Source organism: Syngnathoides biaculeatus, chromosome 2 (assembly GCF_019802595.1).
Source record: "Syngnathoides biaculeatus isolate LvHL_M chromosome 2, ASM1980259v1, whole genome shotgun sequence".
NCBI classification, from domain to species: Eukaryota; Metazoa; Chordata; class Actinopteri; order Syngnathiformes; family Syngnathidae; genus Syngnathoides; species Syngnathoides biaculeatus.
In genome coordinates, this window is record NC_084641.1 from 39215560 (window position 1) to 39234298 (window position 18739).

At 40.7% G+C, this 18739-nt stretch overlaps 1 protein-coding gene across 5 annotated transcripts in view; it reads left to right on the forward strand.

The window, feature by feature from the left end:
• LOC133492147 (mitogen-activated protein kinase kinase kinase kinase 4-like) overlaps window positions 1-18739 on the forward strand; it is a 66008-nt gene that overhangs the window by 7351 nt on the left and 39918 nt on the right. For all 5 annotated transcript variants that reach the window (XM_061804187.1, XM_061804179.1, XM_061804150.1 and 2 more), the window contains exons 3-9: window positions 8690-8746; window positions 16262-16387; window positions 16531-16641; window positions 16977-17067; window positions 17156-17286; window positions 17354-17408; window positions 17469-17547. In XM_061804187.1, the coding sequence (XP_061660171.1) occupies window positions 8690-8746; window positions 16262-16387; window positions 16531-16641; window positions 16977-17067; window positions 17156-17286; window positions 17354-17408; window positions 17469-17547 (650 nt within the window). The remainder of the gene's footprint in view (window positions 1-8689; window positions 8747-16261; window positions 16388-16530; window positions 16642-16976; window positions 17068-17155; window positions 17287-17353; window positions 17409-17468; window positions 17548-18739) is intronic.

The window sequence follows — 18739 nt, forward strand, 5'->3', positions numbered from 1 at the left end:
TGAAGGAAAAAAAAAAAAAACCGAAGCAACGTCCTTCCATCTTTGCCGAGATGGAAAGATTACTTATGTTATGAATCAAGGATCTGAATCAACGTAGGCTTAATATCAGTCTCATGTTCATTAAGGGGAAAGGCGCGGCGTATTGTCCTAACTTTGAAAGCAGAACGGAGAGGACACTGAGGACGAATTTACTGCGAGCAACGGCTACCTGCACTTGCCTACTTAGCAATAGCTGACGGAAGCCTACCTTCATTTTTCAACATCCTAGCCTCCCTTCCCTAATAGTAAGTGAAGCATCTTATTTTTGTTTACTTTAATGTATTTGATTTTTTTATACAAAGTACCCATACCCACCCATTTTCCAAGCCGCTTATCTTCACGAGGGTCACGGGAATGCGGCAACCAATTCCAGCAGTCATCGTAAATTTCAACTTTAATGGTGAAATCTGACTTAAGTCAAAATTCGTGTTAACCTGCTACTGTGGGAACAGATCTCAGTCATAGTCCGAGGACTCCCTATATGTTAAATACTGAAATTGCACCCACAACTGAGACCTTGTGTTTTAATACGACACGCCTTATTGTTGAGAAAATACGGTCAATTAATTACTGTATGTACAGTACTTTCTGCAGCCCAATGGGGGCACAAGACAGTCCAATCTGTTGGCCGGTCCCAAGCCCGGATAAATGCAGAAGGCTGTGTCAGGGAGGGCGTCTGGCGTTAAAACTTTGCCAAAGAAATATGAGCATTCAGAATCGCATACTGGATCGGCAGTGGCCCGGGTTAACAACGACCGCTCCTGGCACTGTTAACCTGCAGGGCGTCGGTGGAAATTCAGCTACTGTGGGTCGAAGACAAAGAAGAGGAGCAAAGCGAATTGGTCGGCAGAAGAAGAGGAATGCACAGAGCCTACAACAGGGTGTAGGGACTTTGAATGTTGGGATTATGATAGGAAAAGATCAGGAGTTGGTTGACATGATGATTAGGAGAAAGGTTGAGATATTGTGCATACGAGAGCAGATTGAAAGGTAGTAAGGCTAGAAGTTTAGGGGCAGGGTTACATTATTTTACCATGGAGTAGATGGGAAGAGAAATGGAGAAGGGGTTATTTTAAAGGAAGAGCTGGGTAAGAATATCTTGGAGGTGAAAAGAGTATCAAATGGAGTGATGAGGCTGAAACTTGAAATTGAGGGTATTCTGTATAACGTGATTAGCGGCTATACCCCACAGGTAGTGACCTAGAGTTAAAAGAGAAATTCTGGAAGGAACTAGATGAATTAGTTCTGAGCATCCCAGACACAGAGAGAGTTGTGATTGGTGCAGATTGTAATGGACATATTGGTAAAGGAAACCGGGGTGATGAAGAAGACAGATGGTGGTGGATTTTGCAAAAAGGATGGAAATGGCAGTAGCGAACATTTTTTTAGCAGTAGAGGCAGAAACATAGGGTGACCAAGAGCGGAGGTAGAAGCACATGGGCAGATTACATTTTGTGGAGATGATGTAATCTGAAAGAGGTTACTGACTAAGGTAGTGATTGGGGAGAGTGTAGCTTGACAGCAGAGGATGGTGGTGTGTAGGATGACTGGTAGCGGGTAGGAAGATTAAGAAGACAAAGGTAGGGCAGAGAATCAGGTGGTGGAAGTTGAGAAAGGAAGAATGTTGTGTGGCCTTTCGGAAAGAGGTGAGACAGGCTCTAGATTGACAGGAAGAGCTCCCGGAAGAGTGCAATATGACTGCCAAGGTACTCAGAGAGGCAGGCAGGAAAGTACTTGGGGTGCCTTCTAGTAAGAAAGGGGAGGAGACTTGGTGGTGGAACCCCCAGAATACAGGATGTCATCCAAGGCAAGAGATTAGCAAAGAAGAAGTAAGCCACTGAGAGGACTGAAGTGAGGCGAAAGGAATACATTATGTGACATAGGGAAAAGGGAGAGGTGGCGAAGGCTAAACGAGAGACATGACGACATGTACACCAGGTTGGATACGAAAGAAGGAGAAAAGGATCTCTACAGGTTGGCCAGACAAAGTGATAGAGATGGGAAGGATGTGTAGCAAAGAAAGATGATTAAGGATAGCGATGGAAAATATGTTGACTGGTACCAGTAGCGTGCTATGTAGTAAAGTAGTAGTAGTAGTAAATGAACGAGGGAAATGGAAGTGAAGGTAGAGTAGAAGAGGCAAACGTGAATAACCAGGAAGTGGCAATGATTAGTAAGGGGGAAGTCCTGATTACATACCAGTGGCGATATGGAAGCAGTTTGGAGAGGTGGCTGTGGAGTTTTTGACCAACTTATTCAATAGAATACTAGAGGGAGAGAAGATGCCAGAAGAATGGAGGAAAAGTGTGCTTGTTTCCAATTTTAAGAATAAACCCGATGTTCAGAGCTGTGGAAACTATAGAGGAACAAAGCTGATGAGCCACACAATGAAGTTATGGGAAAGAGTAGTGGAGGCTAGAGTCAGGACAGAAGTAAGTATCTCCGAGCAACAGTATGGTTTCATGCCTAGAAAGAGTACCACAGATGCATTATTTGCCTTGAGGATGCTCGTGGAAAAGTACAGAGAAGGTCAGAAGGAGCTCCATTGTGTCTTTGTAGACCTAGAGAAAGCCAATGACAGAGTACCAAGAGATGAACTGTGGTACTGCATGCGCACATCTAGTGTGGCGGAGAAATATGTTAGAATAGTAAAGGACATGTATGAGGGCAGCAGAACTGCGGTGAGATGTGGCGTAGGTGTGTCAGAAGAATTAAAGGTGGAGGTGGGACTACATCAGGGATCTGCGCTAAGCCCCTTGTTGTTTGCAGTAGTAATTGATAGGCTGACAGACGAGATTAGACTGGAATTCCCTTGGACCATGATATTCACAGATGACATTGTGATATGCAGTGAAAGCAGGGATCAGATAGAGGAACAATTAGAAAGATGGAGGCATGCACAGGAAAAGAGAGGAATGAAGATTAGCCAAAGTAAAACAGAATGTATGTACATGAATGAGAGGTGCGGAGGAGGAAAGGTGAAGCTCTTTGGAGAAGAGATAGCAAGGATGAATGACTTAAAATACTTGGGGTCAACAATACAGAGCAATAGAGAGTGTGGTCAGGAAGTGAAGAAACTGGTCAAAGCGGGGTGGAACAGTTGGCGGAAGGTGTTCTATGTGAGAAGAGTCTCTGCTTGGATGAAGGGCAAAGTTTATAAAACAGTGGTGAGGCTGCCCATGATTTATGGACTAGAGACGGTGGCACTGAAGAAAGAACAGGAAGCAGAACTGGAGGTAGCAGAAATGAAGATGCTGAGGTTCTCGCTTTGAGTGAACAGGTTGGATAGGATTAGAAATGAGCTCATGAGAGGGACAGCCAAAGTTGGATGTTTTTGAGACAAGGTTAGAGAGGGCAGACTCCGATGGTTTGGACATGTTCAGAGGCAAGAGAGTGAGTATATTGGTAGAAGAGTGCTGAGGATGGCGCTGCCAGGGAAAATACAGACAGGAAGACCAAAGAAAAGGTTGATGGATGTTGTGAGGGAGGACATGAGGAGAGTGGGTGTTGGAGAGGAAGATGCATGAGATAGGCTTAGATGGAAAAAGATGTCACGCTGTGGTGACCCCTAACGGGACAAGCCAAAAGGAAAACAAGAAGAACACCTCTCTATCAGCTATAATTGTAACCCTCAAAGACCTGATAGTCCTCCTTTAAAAGTCCACCTCTACACCTGTCCATCCCATACAATCAGTAAGACTCAAACTTGTAACATGGCCAAGACCAAAGAGCTTTTCGAAGACACCAGAGACAAAATTGTACAATTCCACACAACTGGAAAGGGCTCCGGAGAATTTGCCAAGCAGCTTGGTGAAAAAAAGGTTGGAGCATTTTTTAGAAAATGGAAGAGGGTAAACATGACAGTCAATCTCAATCAGAGTGGAAAAACAGCTCTATTTCGCTTGATGGGCGAGGAAGTTTTGGGCACAGATTTTGATTCACAGCCATACTAAACAAAATAATTATTCAGTTCTGTATCCCACTAATCTGAGTGAAAGTTTCACTATCATACTATAAATCCTTCAAAGTGCATAGCCAGTATTGGTTTAGACACTTCAACAACACAAATAAAAATTGATTAGCTCACTACATTGTTTTGCATATTTGCAACAAGTAAAAATGGTACATAATACATGTTGGGAAACGTTGTTCCAACTCGGGCACAGTAAATAAACTGGGTCAACAGAGAGATCAATTTGTTTTAAAGAAACAGTGAGTCACTCTGCTTATCTTAATGTTATCCTCCCTAAATCCTCCTGCACTGCACAGAGACTCTTCCTTTCTTTCGCTTTATCAGCTGGTGAAAGACAAATGGCATGGTTCACTGTCTCTGGTTCTTCGCTCTGAATGGAGGAATGAGGCATAACATTAAGGCTGAGTATACTCCTGTGGTCATATTTTTTTCATTCTGTTTCTATGAGAAGATTGGATTTTTCTCCAGCCCAGCAGTCAATTTTTTTCGAGACTAAAAGGTGTGTAGCTTCACTCTTGGGATGAGGCACTTTCTTCTCTGGCAGTGTGCTTGGGATGGCAAGATGTGTCATATAGTGGCTTGATATACTGGTATTCAAACCGCAATTTTCAGTATGTCTTTTTCTAAAACCTTACTACCTTGTTTAGCTTGTTCCAGGGGATGGACGAGAACCCCTGAGCTGCTTCCCTGTCTAATGAGTAAATATTGTCAAGCTCATTGGTCTGAGGTCCTGGGAACCTGACTGGTGACTGACTGGGCAGGGTTGAGGTTACAGTGTAGAGGTGTTAAATGCATCACCAACCCTGCACTTGTATTATGCCCATCTTTATTCGGAAAAGTCTAAAAGACGGGATTTGTTGTTGCATTTTCTTATTATATAAATTAGAATGCAAAAAGCACTTTGACTCTCTCACTCTCTCTTATGCTGACACATCTCCTTTGTGGCCATCTCCGCCATTACGACCATCACCCTAATGCAGGGGTGTCCAAACTTTTTGCAAAGAGGGCCAGATTTGGTAAGGTGAAAATGTGTGGGGGCCGACTATTTAGCCTGACATTCTTTGAACCATTAACATTAAATACAAATTAACTTTTTGGGATTTTTTTTTTATTTAATTACAAATGGCATACTTTTACTTTTACATTTTTTTTTACATTTAGGTTTTTACCGAAATCACAAACCACAAAAAATTAAGAAAACTATAAAGGATATCTAAGTTCATGTGAAACATTACATATTATTCACTATTATATGCTCACTGTAGGAAAAGTGCTGAAAACAAAACAATGATCAATGGCATTTTCATTTGACTCACGGACTCTTGTGAAAAAGCTTTGCTGTGCCGTTAAAACAGCTTCCAGTTGCTTCACTTTTTCACCGCGTTTGTTCCCAGTTAGCTTGTCGTAGCTAGCATGTTTCGTCTGGTAGTGCCTCTTGATGTTGAATTCCTTGAAAACAGCCACAGTCTCTTGGCAAATTAGGCAGACACAGTTTCGTATTTCAGTGAAAAAATACTCAAATTTCCACTTGTCCTGGAAGCGGCGGCCCTCGCGGTCAACTTTCCTTTTTTTGTTTACAGACGCCATGTTAGAAATGGGCTGGGCTGAAACGATCACGCAAGGTCAAGGGTCACGGCGGCCAGAGTGCGGCCACAGGGCTACTGCCATCTTCTGGTGAAATGAAAAATATGAAAAATAGCTTTTTGTACACATGTATTTTATACTGTGGTCAACAGTGCTGGCGGGCCGCATATTATTGATTTCATGATAGAGGCCGCGGGCCGGTAAAAATTTGTCCACGGGCCGCAATTGGCCCGGGGGCCGGACTTTGGACATGTCTGCCCTAATGGGTGTCAGTGTTCTTGCTTGTGTGAACTTCTCTATACAATCATTATGTGTTGCAGTTGAGAGACAAAGGCATTAATATTGAGGATGCACATACGCATTTGGACAATATTGTTGTTACTCCTCTGTTAATGAAAGAAAAATGCACAAAATGCTCCCAAACAGTTTTTAGGTTCATGTCTCCTATATTTGAAATACAGAATTAGCTTTTTGTGCACTGTATTGTCTGTGCTTTCATCCTCGATCAGGCTGTGCCAAGGTAAATTACAGACCATCTCATCCTGCACTTTCAACTTTGGCTTCAGACCAGACCTTTCTCACTCGAAAAAGAGAATCTCATGCAGTTTTACCACTTTTTGTTTTGATTATCCACATACTCTGACAGTCATTGCATCTTAAAACAACAGCATTTCTTTTTTCTATCCATCCATCCTATTTCTTACCTGCTGATCCTCACAAGGGTCGCGGGAATTGCTGCAGCCTATCCCAGCTGTCAATGGGCAGGAGGCGGGGTACACCCTGAGCTGGTTGCCAGCCAATCGCAGGGCACATAGTCAAACAGCCGCTCTCACAATCACACCTTGGGGCAATTTATTGTCCAATTAATGTTGTATGCTTTTGGAATGTGGGATGAAACCGGAGTGCCCGGAGAAAACCCACACAGGCATGGGGAAACATGCAAACTTCACTCAGGGAGGGTTGGAATTGAACCTGGGTCCTCACAACTGTGAGGCCAATGCTTTCTAGCTGAGCCACCGTTTGCCTGTTCTTTTTTAACAGACTAAACATAAGCACCATGTCTAGCTCGTCTTTGCTCTACGTTGCCCAAAGTGTGTTGCTAACTAATGCACCAGTGATGGGTGGCGGATCAGGACGCTGTCATTATTAACCACTTTGATGGGCTACGTAAGGGTTAGCATTTGTAATTATGTGTGTACCCCTTTAAGACTGGAGGGGGCCCGGTGTTCGGTAAATTAGGAAGAAAGTGTATGTGGCCGAGCAGCAAGTCGTTGTTAGAGAAAGTTCTGTACACTGCCTAAAAGAAACCAGTGGCTTCTCCTTTTCATTTTTTACAGTACATATGTGAATTCTGCCATTGGCTGTAGCAACCAATCATGCCTCATTCATTGAATCACATTGCAAAATGCAACAAACTTAATGGCTGTGTTATACTTTCAATTTGCGTTGGATTAATTTTTTTTGCGCACAACTCAATATCTGTGTGAAGAGACATCACTGGTGCACAATTACGCACTCGCCTATTTCAGAGGGAACAATGGCTGACGTCTTTTTTTTTTTTTTTTTTTTTTTTGGGCATGGGCACGACGTTCCACGATCGACCAAAACTGCCTGACCAGTTCATCGTGATCGATGCATTGAGCACCCCTGAGCTACGGTATCAAAAGCTGCACTGAGATCCAACAAGACCAAAATTGACACCTTTCCTGCGTTAGTCTTCAACCTTATATCATTTAGCACTTTGATAAGAGCAGATTCTGTACTGTAATGAGTTAAGAAACATTATTGAAATTTGTCAAAAAGTAAATTTAAATTCAAGAAATTGCTGAGTTGATTAAAAAAAAATTCTGAACAATCTTGGCTATGAAAGGGATATTTGACATGCGTTTATCGCTTAACATGGAATGGTCCATGCCCTTTTTTTTTTTCTCAATTTTATTTTTTTTGAAGAGACTTAGCAGCTACTTTAAGAACTTTAGGAAACTCACCAAACTGAAACGAGCAACTTATTATTATCTGCAAATCAGCTAGCACTGATGTCACAGTAGTCTTGAAAAACTCAGATGGTATTGAGTGGAGACAGCTTGTTGATGGTTTCAATTGCTGAACCCTTTTTGCTACAGTTTTTTCGTCAACTATCAAATTCTGACAAGTTAACAGTTTTCCCTGGGCGGCTTAAGAGATTTTGCTGATTTGTGCTGACATTTGACCTGATGGATTGTATTTTGTCACTGAAATAACAGGCAAACTCCTTACATTTATCGGGTGTTACAAGTTCTGGAGCTATCGTACTTGCTGGTGGTGGGGGGTGGGTGTTAACCACAGCATATTGTAGAGGTTCTTACTGATGATTTTTGAAAGGTTCTGCTGTGTCGCAATAACTAACTCTTGGTTGAAATTACAAAGACACTTGAGGTGGTCAGTCAGTTTGGAGTTTTGCTTTTTTTTCTACTTACGTTTTGCTATCCTACACTTTGATTCTGAGCTCTGTTAATAGTGTGTGTGTGGGGGGGGAGGGGGGTATATGGCACTACTTGAAGCAGGGATCCAGTGCGGGTGGCAATGGGCCTGGCTCAAGTTTTAGGCCAAAACAAAAGAGCAAAGAAATGAGACAAATTTAATTTTAATTTTAAAGGGTATGTAAGGTCTTTTAATGCATCAGCATGTTTGGTTTGGTAGCCAAGATGGCAACCTCCTGGGATCAAATTGGAGTGGACGAAAGATGGAAGTGTCCATCTCATCCTCTCTCCTGTCCCCAAGCATGTATTTTTTTTATCATGAAAATTAGTACTAGACTGTGTTCGTTATTTGCATGCTAAAATGGCAGGTGTGCGTTATCTGCATCATGTGTGACTGTAATTTATAGTTGTAGTATTTGTATTTATTTTAAGTATTTTTATAAGCAAAGCAAATGTATTTGTATAGCCCATTTCATACACAAGATAACTCGATGAGCTTTACATGATTAAAAGCATATAAATAAATCAATAAAAACATTTGAAAAAGTACAATTAAAAGAGCTTTTACTCCAAGAAATATCACTGAAAAGTGGAAGTACTTAGTGAGATTTAATTACGTAAACCACTCTTACAGGGACGACATGTCAAGACTGGACAGCTGGCTGCCATCAAGGTCATGGACGTCACAGAGGTAAAGCCTGACAAATTGTTCATTCTGCATTGATTCAGGGTCAGAACTTCCACAGGATATAAAATACACATAGAATCATGTATGTGGAGAGCTGCACACTAATCTTCTGGGTTATGTGGATCATAATGCATTAAACCTAGTTGGCATCATCAAGTCCTGCCTATAGACTGATGAGAATCAACACAGTGTAGTTGCTATCCAACCCCAAATACTTTTAATTTTCTCTATAATGTGCACCCATGTATAATATGCACCCCCAAAGTTATCCTCAAAATACAAAATCGAAGAAAAGACTTCTATGTATGATCCATTTTTACAATGCATATTTTTGATTTAGTCCATATAATCAAACATTAAGTATTAAGCACTTAATTTTAACTACATATAATGTTCTACCCAAAGTCTTGGTAAGCACTCATATATATATATATATATATATAATATATATATATATATATATATACACACACACACACACATATATTTTATTTTTTTTCTCCTTGATATGCTGTCATGACTGCCATTTTTGTCCAGTTGCCTCTTTATCATATCATGAACACTGACCTTAACTCAGGCTAGGGATTCCTGCAGTTTATTAAAAGTTGTCCTGAGATCCTTTGCACCCTCCTGAAGGCCATTGCTTTACTCCTGGGGTAATCTTTGTAGGGTGGCCACTCCTGAGAAGGTTCACCACTGTTCCATGTTTTCTTTGTGTAACGAACATGGCTTTTCCTATGGTTTGTTGGAATCCTGAAACTTTAGAAATCGCTTTTGTAAAAGTTTCCAGGCTGCTAGATTTCAATAACTTTATTTTTCAACGGTTCCGGAATTTATTTGGAATTTTCATTTTGTTACAGCTTTTTTTTTTTTTTTTTTTTTTTTTTTCAAAGATCTTTTGTCCAACTTGATTTTTCTCTGGACAAGTTCTGTTTTTGTGATCGCTTGATGAAACGGTTCTGGAAGTAATCAGGCTTGGGTGTGATCAGTAAATATTTAAAAGTTGTTTACCCACAATTCATGATTTAACAACGAGTCATTATTTTTCACAGGGCCATGTACCTTGAAAAAGTTTTTTTTCCCCTTAATAAATGAGATCATTTAAAAACAAGGTTTTAAGTTCACTTATTTTTGACTAATACATTTGTTTGATCTTAAACATTCAAGTGGGGAACTCATGCAAAAATGTAACATAAGGGCACCAATACTGTATGTCTTGTATTTCCACTAGAATTGTTACTGCTCTCTTCTAACACATGTATTGGCACTCCCCACAGTTGTGTCACAATAATTGCCTGACACCTGATTTGTTTTCATGTTTAACCATTATTGAAAATGTTGCCCCAGTGTTTCCTGTTTTGTGTGACCGGACACAAAGTGGCCTCAATATGTCTCAGAGCCCCCTGTCCACTTCCTGTCTCTGTTTTACTTTGGTTATAAGACCATTGTAAAATCTGCTGTTCCCCCCCCCCCCGCCCCCTCCCCTTTTCACTCATATTTTTTGGGAGCCCGGCATCTATGTCCCATCTTGCAACAAACAATGCGATGGAACAAGATGAGTCTGGATGTTTTTTTATTTTATTTTTTTTAAGCGAAAATAATGTGCATGACTTCCACTAAATACTGCAATTATAATTGGCATAATTGGATCTTGTATGTTAGTGATGGGACTAGATTTAAAAGATATTCTAATTAATTAAAGGCATTGGAAATTAAGCTTGTTTTTTTAATGTAACATTTTTTTCATGGATTTGAACTGCAATGAACCAAAGAATAGACATATGTGAATACAGTAAGCTGACAAAAGTCAATTTAGTTTATTTTAATACAGCACAACCAAGTACAAAACCAAAGAGAAAGTATTCCTTAATCAGAATTCAATTGATCTTTCCCATTGGAGAATATTTTCTTTGACGTTAGTTTGTCACTAAACGCAATATCAGCAAATCTAACAGTTATGGTTCTAGGCAAGATGTGATCAATACAAGGATTGGGAGGTGTCTACAGCTATTATTATATTATATTATGTCTGCACCAATTGGGGTTACCTCTTGTAGAATTTTCCGTTCTTCTTCAAGAGAGATAATTTGCTCCATGCTGTTTGCAGCATAGTGTCTTGTAGAACTGCACGATATTAGAAAAACATGACATTGTGATTTTATTTTTATTTTATTTTATTTTCATCCTGCCCTTATTTATTGCATTATGAAATGATAAAATCAATGTTGGGGAAAACTCATTTTCTGCTCATGAACTTGTAAGTTCAGTTCATCGTTCCAAAATGAACTAGTTCAGAATTCAAAATGTTCACTTGTCCAACAAATAAACTAGCTTTTAAATTATATTTTAATAAATATGTTTCTGACCTCAAAATGCTGGCATTTCATTTCTCTTTTGTCGCCACCCCTTTAGTCCAAAGTAGTAGCCAGCTTCAGCTTTCACCCAACAAAGCACAAGACACTTTTTTAAAAAATGTGTAATTAAAACAAAAATGACTTTTGCCCTTTATGTGAAAACAAAAACATAGGCAGCAAAGTCACAGGAATGATGCTTAAAGGACTGTTAACTATTCCTCACAGCTCTTGCTAACTATATCAAGAAAATAATTTATCTAGTCCTATACTGCAAAACAAATTGCCAAATTATCACAGTATTATTATCTGATACAAATAATTTTCCTAGTAACAATTTTGTCCATAGGACCTTTCTGATGGTGATCTTATGCTCCGCCCCCTTAGCCATATCCCACAAGCTTCCAAAATGGCGATTGAACAGAACATGTTTGAAGTTGATTCTCTATCTCATATTCCAAATAATATTGGGGTATGTCTTTTGCCAAATGCGTCAGACTTGTCCAAGAGAGTTCTACAGCGAGGTCTGAAGTATTTCATGCAAGGATATGTACACGGAATTAAGATTTTGGATGGAGCAGGACGCAATGTCAAGAGTTAGAGAAATGTTGGTGATAGATGCAAAAAAGTTTGATGGCTCACAAACTTCATATTGAAATCCAACAGGATAAAATAGTGGAATCGTACTGCGTATGTAAATCAAGTTGAGTACTTTTTACTTGGAAAGATCACGAGTGATATCATTGTAGTCTTTATAAGTGAGTTGGTGTATTCATTTGACTTGGCTCGTAATTGAACCCAGTGCTCTGTCTTAAAAGTCTGATGCGATACAAATAGGCAAATAGACATTTCTCTTGCATGACATCGCGCATTTACGTATCACTTACCCGACTACACACTTCATTCAGCACGTCAGTGATACAATAACAAAGTGAAAGTTGTTCTATATTGTATAAAGCATTGATAATAATTAAATCAAACTCAGAGAAGATAATTCTCCCTCACTTACCTTCAAACATCCAGCCTTGTTTTTGTTATTGTTCACATTTTAGTTGTACATGTGGTCTTCCGCAAACCTTAATTCGTGTTTTAGGCTTTGGAAAATTAATCAACCGGACCCCTTGTAATCAAGCAGGATATCTTTCATCAGAATTGCACGTTCCCCAAGCGCATCTGAGGGCAATTTTATTTGTAACATTAACTTTTCCAAGCGCACGCTACTGACAACCAGTATTGCTTGTGGGACATCATGGTGGCAGGGCATGTCAAGCCAGGGGTTAAGACACTGCGGCTATCTGATTGCCTGTTATTGTACGAGTGATTGACAGGTCAGAGGTTCATTATATACTGTAGTACAAAAGAGAAACACATTTATGCAGGATCTTTGAATGCACCTCATCACTTACAGAGCTGCTGCATACTTGCCTACCGTGGGTCCATACTGAAGAGCAAAATTGGAAATGCAGCAGTGTGCATTCTTTGAATTATTATTATTATTATTATTATTATTATTATTATGAGTATTGTTACAAACAGGGCCCTCTGCTGGTCACTTTTAATGTTAAAGTAGATTCGCTGTATATTACAGAACACCAACATGCACCAGACTCTGTGATTTGACCATTGCCCGCGTGTACATCATAAGGACAAGGCTTAAAGATAATTTAAATAGAGATCCACATCATCTGGCTCCACTTGATGTGGAGGGGCGTCGGCCTGACTCTCAGTCCCTCCCGGATGACTGAGCTTCTAACGGTATATAAAAAGATTGCTGGCTGCCTGCAGCAGAAACTCATTTCGGCTGTTATCTGCAGTCTCTGTTGTTCTTTCAGTCCTAAAATTGGATTATAGGTAAAAGTAGGAATGCAAATAGGTTTGCCCTTTGGTTCAGCTCTTTCTTCACAACAGACTTAAAGTCTGCATCACTACAGATGCTGCACTGATCCACATGTTGAGCTCCCACTCCATTCTTCCCTCACTCATGAACAACAGCCCGAAATACTTGAACTTTCATCCCTGACCTAGAGAGGGTACTGCACACTTTTCAGACTGGAGACTACAGCCTCAGATTTAGTTCCAAATTTTCATAACAGCTGCTTTAGACTTCCCAGCAAATCACCGCATTGAGAGTTGAAGGCCACAACTTGATGAAGCCACCAAAACCACGTATGGAAAAAGCAGATTTATTGCTGAGGCCACCTAACCGGACCTGTCATCACCTCAGCTTTGCCAAGAAATTCTGTCCATAAACGTAATGAACCAAATCTATGACAAAGGGCAGCCCTGGTGAAGTCCATCTCGCAAACATATACTAGAAATTTATTCGACTTATTGCCAGCAATGCGGACCATACTCTGACACCGGTTGCACAGCGACAGCCCTTTTTCAGGGGCTCGGTACCCCATTTTCACAGAGCACATTCCGCAGTACTCCTCAAGGGACATGGTCAACTACCCCCTCAGAGTCCACAAAATACATGTAGACTGGTTGGCTGAACTCCCATACACCCTTCTAAGAGTGTAGAGCTGGTCCACTTTTCCACGGCCAGTATAAAAGCCACACTGTTTGACTGGGCGAACCTTCCTCTACAGAACCCCTGAATAGATCTGACTGGAGAGGCTCGGAAGTGTTATCCCCTGTACTTGAAACACCCCCTCCACTCCTCCCTTCTTAAAAAAAAAAAAAAAAAAAAAATTGGACCATAACCCCAGTTTTTCAATCTGGAGGCACTGATGGCCACAAAATGTCCCAGAGCGGTGACAACCGGTAAAACCCTACAACATCCAGAGCCTTAAAGAACTTGAGGATCTCAGCCTCATGCCTTGCCACATGGGAGCTTTTCAACCACCTAGTTGGCCTTAAACCTGGAGATAGAAGAGCCTACCTTTAGAGCCCCCAGACTCATCTTCTTCTTGAGAAAGCATGTTTGTAGAATTTAGGAGGTCTTCGAAGTATTTGGTCCACTGACTCACAGTCTCCCGAGTTGAGGTCAGCAGTGCCTCATCCCCACTATTGACAGTGTTAATGGTGCACAGCTTACTCCCTCCTGATACACCGAATGATGAATTTTCCCAACGTGGTCTTGAAGTCATTTTCCATGGCCTCCCAAAACTCCTTCCATGCTATGATTTCCCCCACCCCAATGTCACCCAAAGCAGCATGATACTTGAACTGACTGTACCCATCAGCTGCCTCTGGGGTACCATTGGCCAATAAGGTCTAATAGCAGTCTTTCTTCAGCTTGATGCCATCCTTTCCTGGTGGCGTCCACCAGCGGGTTCGGCAATTGCCGCCACAACAGTCACAGAGTCACAACTTTTGTCGACCACCCCAACAATATAGGCTCCACTCAGACAAAATGTCCCCTCCCTCTCCCAGGATTTTGGTGAAGTTCTGACCGTCTTTGATTGGGACATGCAAACCCTTCCTTCTCCACGATCAGGTGATGGCTCCAGTATGGGGGTTGAAACATTTAAAAATAAAGCTATCCAACTTTTTGATACTTAGATTGAGTGAACTGCAATGTAAGTAAGTTTCTTTCGGCTTGTCCCTTTCGGGGTCACCACAGCGTGTCATCTCAGATGAACCCACATATATGTTTGGCACAATTTTTACGCCGGATGCCCTTCCTGACGCAACCCTTCTCAGGGAGTGGAGGCCCCAGTGGGATACAAACCCACAACCCCTGGTTTATCAAACCAGTGCTCTAACCACTGAGCTGCAATGATTTTATTAAGAAACAGTTTTTATATTTCTTTTTTTTGGGGGGGGGATCCAGTATGTGTTGTTAATGAGTAACATAGTATATATATATCTTTTATCAGCTTCATTTGGGTTATTTCATTTCAGGTACCTTGAACTAATTCAGTAGGTGCAGTGGAAATGGAAACCACATGGGTTGCAGGAACATTTTAATATCAGGAACTCAAAGTTGCTGGTGTGGTTGGTGGAAAGCCCCTATTGAAATCTCAAGACTATCAAGGCATGCTAGAGAGAAATGTGCTGCCCTATCTTCTAATAAGAACATGAGCCAAAAAACACCTCAAACGGGCTTAGAATAAAATATTGGACCATTCCGAAGTGACCATCCATGGGCGTTGTGCGTGGTGACCAAAAGCCATCGTGGCGTCATCAGAGGTGGAGGCACACACACAACTTAATTCCATAAACTATAAATTCAAAACAAACATTAACGCTAACTTTCAAGGTTTCCTGAAGTACCAATCCAAGGATGTTTGCCTTTGATGGCTTTTAATAATCTTGTGGAAACTCGCAAAGTAAATGTCATTGAAGTTAACGATTGCCCAAATTAGCCTTAGTTAACACATCTTCGGGATGATTGTTTTAAATAAATATGGTCATGGCTTACATCAACACTTCTTTTATTCTGGAAAAGTGGTTGCCTCCCTCTAAGCAAACTGCTTGCGCACTGTCGTGCATATGAACCATCTAGTCGATGTCCTCTCTTTTCCGTCGAAAGATCGTCGTGGTGAACCAACTCATTGACGTTGTCCTCCTCCTTTCCCCAGTGAAAGTTTCCTCAACTTCAGGTTCAACCTCCACTTCAAACCTCTCAAATTGAGCAGCAGCAGCATGAGGCCATGTGGCAGCAGCCTGATGGCACTGGCTATCAATTTGATGGCGCCCATGGTGAAAAAAGATGAATTAATCTACGTTTGGCTGTGAAAGCCAGCACATATCCAGATATTGCTTGGATTTAAAAAATGTTCTTTATTTTAATCTTTTTTTCGATTAATGTCCAAAATATATATAATAATAATAATAATACTTCACATTGAAGGGTTTATTGTACATGTGAATTTTGACCAAAGTACTCATTTAATAATGAGACATGATACAAGCTTTAGAGACAAGTAACATAGACTTAAATCGGCTGTGTCGGTGGCCTAGAATTTTAGCTCACTGATAGTTCTTTGTGCTCTCAAACTGGAAACATGGTCGCAACCCGCCACCCCCCTCACCCCAAAAAAAAAATATCAATATTTATTATAAAAATAAGTCTAGATTTACATTTATTGGATGTGGTTACGTATTCACACATCTAGTTAGTTCAACGTGCCAAGTTTGATCAGGTGTTTGAACACCGACACAGACTGTAATGTTCAAACGCTCTCTTGTTTCACACCTTGGTAACATTTGTGTGCAGGATGAAGAGGAGGAAATTAAATTGGAGATTAATATGCTGAAGAAGTATTCCCACCACAGAAACATTGCTACCTACTATGGTGCATTTATCAAAAAGAGTCCACCAGGACACGACGACCAGCTTTGGGTAAGTCGTATTATCCATTTAAAAAGTGGTAGAATATCAGAGAAAAATAATTTAGCTGATGGCCCAAAGTGTCCCTTTTTAGGTGTCAAATAACGTTGTTTCATGGTTACTTTTTTTTCTATATTTTGGGGGGGTTTGTTTAGTTGGTGATGGAGTTCTGTGGCGCTGGTTCCATCACAGACCTAGTGAAGAACACCAAGGGGAACCAGCTAAAGGAAGACTGGATCGCCTACATCTCCAGAGAAATCCTCAGAGTAAGTGCTCATCTTCCTCTTCCTTGGTTGTCATTTTTTGGGAGAGATTATTTTCTAAAAACTGGACATGACCTCATTAAAGTTCTTGTAGAATAAAATTATAATTTGTTTCTAAATACATTATGCACGTTTGAAGATAACTGCTGAAAACACAATAGCTGTTTTTCTTTCTCTTTTGTCCATACTGTTAAGTGTCTTTCAGCCAGTTTTGTAATCATTCAAATTTAGCAGAGTTGTATGTTAATTTTCCAAGACATTTATTTTTGGTTGATAGGGACTCGATAAAGGTCCCAAGTCTTAAATACACTCATGTGCTCCGGGTCTATCTTTGGCAGGGTCTGGCTCACCTACATGCCCACCACGTCATCCACCGTGACATCAAAGGCCAGAATGTCCTGTTGACAGAGAATGCTGAAGTCAAATTAGGTGAATGGAAAAACCGTGCTAAACAAAAACTTGAGTGTGCATCTCCTACCAAGGAACAGCCAATCAAACCCTCTTCTATCTCCCTCAGTGGATTTTGGTGTAAGTGCCCAACTTGATCGCACCGTGGGCAGGAGAAACACCTTCATTGGTACTCCCTATTGGATGGCCCCAGAAGTTATCGCCTGCGACGAGAACCCCGATGCAACATACGACTACAGAGTTAGACTGTCTTCTGGTCTTTGTGTGTGTACCTGGATGTGTTTTTGACGGTATTGATTTCTTGCAGAGTGATCTGTGGTCGTGCGGTATAACAGCAATTGAGATGGCTGAAGGAGCACCACGTAAGTTTTTTTTTTTTTCATAAAGTTTAACAGTTGCCGCTGATTATTGTGTACTTTTAGCGCTTTGTGACATGCATCCCATGCGAGCACTTTTCCTGATTCCAAGGAACCCACCTCCAAGACTCAAATCCAAAAAATGGTGAGTTCAGTAGGAACTGTTCAGTGAAACTGATCTTTCTATTTTCAACAGGCTTCCACAACCCAGATGCACATTAAACAATGTGTCTAAACTCCTCTTAACAATTTTGTCATATCACACAGTGTCCATGGTTTTCCAAGTTTTAATAAGTTGGCAAACGTAACTACTTGAGCTGATTAAAAATTCAAACGTCAGTGGTATCACTACAGCACAGAAGTCTTGGCCGATATTAATATCTTGAATAATCAAGACATATCTCTTCAACATACCTCCTGAACACCAAGTCTAAACATATATGCAGAAATCCGTTAATAGATGAATTTTTGAATTGCGAACCGCTGTGTACAGAAATACAGTGAAGAGAATAAGTATTTGAACACCCTGCTATATTGCAAGTTCTCTCACTTAGAAATTATGGAGGGCTATAAAATTTTCACTGTAGGTGCATGTCGACTGTGAGAGAGAGAATCTAAAAAGAAAAATCCAGAAATTACAATGTATTATTATTATTTTTTTCTTTAGGGAGTTATTTGTGTGATACAGCTGCAAATAAGCATTTGAACACCTGTCCATCAGCTACAATTCTGACCCTCAAAGACCTGTTAGTTCGCCTTTAAAAGTCCACGCCACTCCAAATATTATCCTGAATCAGATGCACCTGTGAGGTCGTTCGCTGGATAAGGACACTTGTCCACCCCATAATATCAGTAAGACTCAAACTTGTAATATGGACAAGTCCAAAGAACTGTCCAAAGACATCAGAGACAATATTGTACAACAATTGTACAAAGGTTTGTGGTCAGATGAGACCAAAATGGAACTTTTTGGTCATAATTCCACTAACCGTGTTTGGAGGAAGATAAATGATGAGTTCTATCCCAAAAACACCATCTCTACTGTGAAGCATAGGGGTTGTAGCATCATGATTTGGGGGTGTTTTTCTGCAAATGGCTCAGGACGACTGCACTGTATTGAGGAGGACGAACGCGGCCATGAATTGTGAGATTTTGGGGAACAACCTCTTTCCCTCAGTCAGAGCATTGAAGATGGGTCGTGGGTGGGTCTTTCAACATGATGATGATCAACAATGACCCGAAGGACGCAGCCAGGATAACCAATGAGTGGCTCCAAAAGAAGCATATCAAGGTGCCTAGCCAGTCTCCAGACCTTAAACCCAATAGAAAATCTTTGG